The sequence below is a fragment of the Helobdella robusta genome (assembly GCF_000326865.2).
Source record: "Helobdella robusta unplaced genomic scaffold HELROscaffold_2, whole genome shotgun sequence".
Lineage (NCBI taxonomy): Eukaryota > Metazoa > Annelida > Clitellata > Rhynchobdellida > Glossiphoniidae > Helobdella > Helobdella robusta.
Window position 1 is genome coordinate 7,472,746 of NW_008704083.1, and position 4,491 is coordinate 7,477,236.

The 4,491-nt window shown below is 30.8% G+C and overlaps 1 protein-coding gene across 1 annotated transcript; it reads right to left on the bottom strand.

Moving 5' to 3' along the window:
* Positions 1–2,677: 2,677 nt before the first annotated feature.
* On the bottom strand, positions 2,678–3,070 carry HELRODRAFT_64128 (hypothetical protein; the record flags this gene model as incomplete). The annotated part of the gene is made up of 1 exon (XM_009017596.1): positions 2,678–3,070. A coding segment is annotated over one exon (393 nt), but the record flags the coding sequence as incomplete, so codon positions are not given.
* Between the last annotated feature and the right edge of the window lie 1,421 nt (positions 3,071–4,491).

Genomic DNA, 4,491 nt, shown 5'->3' on the forward strand with positions numbered 1-4,491 from the left:
CACAATTTCCACAGCTACAACACCAGCACTAAACAACATTAACAACAACATCAACACATTACCATGGTAACATCAATAACAATATCAACAACAACAAATCAGCAACAACGTCAAATCAGCAACAACATTTCTGTAACAACCGATAAACAAACAAATAATGAATAAACAACATACTGGCAAACAAACAGTAAAGCTAAACAGACGAGCAGCCAGACAGACAGTCAGACACAGACAGACAGACGTACAGCTAGACGGAGAAGCAGACAGAAATGCAATAAATGGTGAGAAATAAGAATGAAGAGACATGAGGAATAAAAGGAAAGTATGTGTCACTCACGCCCATAATATAAACTCCTCCTTCATATAACATTTATCTCGTCTTAAAGCTCTTATGTTCCCGGTTAACGTCCTAATAACAGTACAACTACGGAATAACTAATGAATAAAGTATTCGAATTTCTAAATTATTATTTATTCTTTGAAGTAAATTTTTGTTAACATGTTTGATGTGAAAAATGTGTTAATTTTTGATTTATAATTTAAAAAATATTGATTTAGTTGACAAATGGAGTGATTTTTATCAAGAATGTATCACTGTTTTCAAAAAAGTGTCATGTTGACATGTTTTGAGTTCTGAACGAATGTGGGCCTAGTTTATCATAAAAGAAATGTTAACAATGCAAATGAGTTGATGCAAATTTATTTCAATTATTTTTCATATTTTTTTAAAACCACATTAAATTTATTAATTACATTCGCTATTTAAAATAGTTTTCAGAGTTTAGTGTTGGTACTGTTGTATTCATTGATATAATAAATTGTGATACAGTCGTAATTTGAGCGCTCGAACACAGACACACATACTCATACACACACACACACACACGTACATATATATACAAATATATATATATATATATATATATATATATATATAGTACATATATATATATGTTGAATCAATCACGAAATGAATAAAAAACTTCAATTTATTCATCAAAAGTATTGAATACCATACAAATTGTGAAAAGGTGAATGAAGCTGAAATTGGAAAAAAATTAATCAAAAATTCAATCGGAAAATTTTAAGAAGCTGTCGTCAGAGGAGCTACTTCACGTGCAATCTACCTACCTACCTATCTGCTTTTGAGTTCTGTGATGAAATTATGTATTTCTATTAAAAAAAATTCTTATATATTTAAAAAAATGCAAAATAAAATTTATGAAATATAATTTAAATTGAAAATGTAGAAAACTAATGTAAAAAAAATTTATTTTATTAGAGATAAAAAGAGTGAGTTATGAAGGTTGTGAGGTGCATTCATGTCTCATTCAATTGATGTGTGATTTCAAGTTGTTGTCGTATGTGTGTATGTGTGTGTGTGTATGTGTGTGTTTGTTTGTATGTATGTATGTATGTATGTATGTGTGTGTGTGTTTGTATGTATGTATGTGTGTTTGTGGTGTGTGTGGGCGTGTTTGTGTGTGGTGTGTGTGTGTGTGTGTTGTAGATGATGATATGAAGAATCATAGTGAAGTTGGTGATGATGATGACGTTAATACAGATGACGATAATAACGATGATAATAAAAAAATGAGTGAAGGTTAATTTTGATTTATAACTTAATGAATATTTTGTAACTGAGTTCAATAATCGTGTTGATTGTATGACATTTATAATTTGAAATATTTAAAAACAATGTAAACCTAAATATTAATTTATATGCTAAACAACTGGTAGATGCAGTGATGAAAGTTATTTGAAGTGATATTAACGACGAAACTGAAGATGATGATGAAGATGATGAAGAAGAAGATAACGAAGATGATGATGGTGATGAAGATGATGAAGAAGAAGATAACGAAGATGATGATGGTGATAAAGATGATGATGATAAAGAAAATGATACAGATGAGAAAGAAGATAGGAGAGTGATGATAGTGATGATGTCAATGGTAATGATTCGTGGATGAAATAGATGATCGCCGACTTGATAGATTACGTAATAATGTTGATGACGTCATCCCATGCTTATGTCACCTTCAAAATAATCATCATCGTCAACTGTCCTGAAAACTGAAAACAAGATTGTAAACAGCACATTCGTCATTCCAATTGTTTATTGTTTTCAAAATCTTCATCGTCGTCATCATCATCTTCTTTTTCTTTGTCATCATCATCAACATTCTCTAATTATTATCACCATCAGCATCATCATCGTCTTTATCATCATCCGAGTTTATCATCATTTTAGCATGCTTTTGTCGTTGTTCATTTTTCTGTCATCTGTAACATTTTTGTCATAATTTCTCTACTCATCACCATCATCACTAGCGTATTTTATTGTAGCATTTGTCATCAGCATCGATATTGTCATCATCTTCGTCATCATTGGCTTCGGTTGATATCGACAACAATAACTTCATCTTCATCGTTATCACTTGACATTCACTTTCATAAATGACATCGTCATCGTCTTCTTCTTCATCATCAATGAACTGTTTCTAGTCATCATCACTGTCAAGTTTGTGTGTCAGTACATTTTGATGCAAACCTCTAAATAATAATGTAATAATAATAATTATTACAATTATTTTATTATTGTTTATTATTATCTATTTTTATCAACAGAATTTTATTCGTAATTACGATGTAAAGTACGTTGCTTACGATGTCCCTATGTATGTATGCACGTATGTATGTATGTATGTATGTATGTATGTATGTATGTATGTATGTATGTATGTATGTATGTATGTATGTATGTATGTATGTATGTATGTATGTATGTATGTATGTATGTATGTATGTATGTATGTATGTATGTATGTATGTATGTATGTATGTATGTATGTATGTATGTATGTATGTATGTATGTATGTATGTATGTATGTATGTATGTATGTATGTATGTATGTATGTATGTATGTATGTATGTATGTATGTATGTATGTATGTATGTATGTATGTATGTATGTATGTATGTATGTATGTATGTATGTATGTATGTATGTATGTATGTATGTATGTATGTATGTATGTATGTATGTATGTATGTATGTATGTATGCAATGTTTTATGAACCGCAAGGGAGACTTAAGATGTTGATTGAAATATTGCTCTGTTATCATCGATGAGTCAAAATGAGGTTTATGTGTTTGTGTGTTATGCGGGATTGCGTCTGTTTGTTTGTTTGGCTGTTTGTTTGTTTGTTTGTTTGCTCGTTTGATTGGATTGTTAGTTCGATTGTTTGTTTGTTGTTGTTGTTAATGACGTTGTTGTTTGTTGTTGGAATTTTTTTAATAATTTTCCAGATGTTGTACGATTGAAGTTTATTGCTTATTTATATAAGTTTTAGATTGGTTTTCATGTTGGTAATTGTTGGTTTTTCAATGTTTTCAGAAGTTTTCAATGTTGTTTGTATTAATATCAGTTATTGCTTTTCCAATGTTTCGTCTGTTTTTCCTTTTTTGCTATCCATTTTTTATATGACATTGCAGGCATTCCTGAATGAAGACAGTTGTGGAAGGAAGCATCATCTGCATCGTAAACATCCACACATGATATGGAAATAAATTTTATTGTTATTTCAGCGTCATATATTTTGCGAGTTTTTACATTTGAAATCGGTATCAAGTTTTACTGCGTGAACATATAGTGCTCTGAAAATTATCTCAGAGTATGTTGTATAACAGTTATAACGTGTTAAAAGTTGATGTAAAATATTAACAGAAGATCTAAACATGTTTCAAGTTGTGCATTAAAATGCCCATCTGTCGATTCTTCATATTTTTATTTTCTCTTTACGATATATTTTAAACTGTTCACAAATTTTAGCATACTAATGCTGTTTGTTATAGGCTATGCGTTAGTTGATGTTTTACAATACTTTCCAAGAAATTAATTTTTAAAACGAACGAAATCGTAGTTAACATTTTCCCCATCTCCAACACCGGCATAACATGTCTCTTGCTACTGCTAACGTACATATACAAGTACAATTTTTCCAATCTGAAACATCAACAACATCATTAATCATCATGCTATCATCTTCCTTTTCGTCACCTTCCTTATCAAATAATCAACAATCAATGCCCTCGTCATAATCATTATTATCATCCTCACTGAATTCTTATTTCTAATTCAGCGCCATCATCAACATCACCATTGCTATGGTCGTCATCGTCGTCGTCATCATTAATCATCATCAGCGCGCCCTGGAAAAGTTTTACAGGAGTTGGAAAAAATTATACATCTCGCCAGACAACGCGATGAATAAAGAGCATTATATTTTGATTTTCGCGCAGGCTGAATTATTGACGAGAGCCGAATAAACAATTCAAAAATTAAAACAACTGTTTTTATGCCTGTGCTCAGCAGACATTATTCTCTATCCACGTTTACAACTCTTTTCAAAGTATTCCATAGCTGCTATTGCACGCATACACACACGCGCATATACACACACACAAACACAGACACATATACAC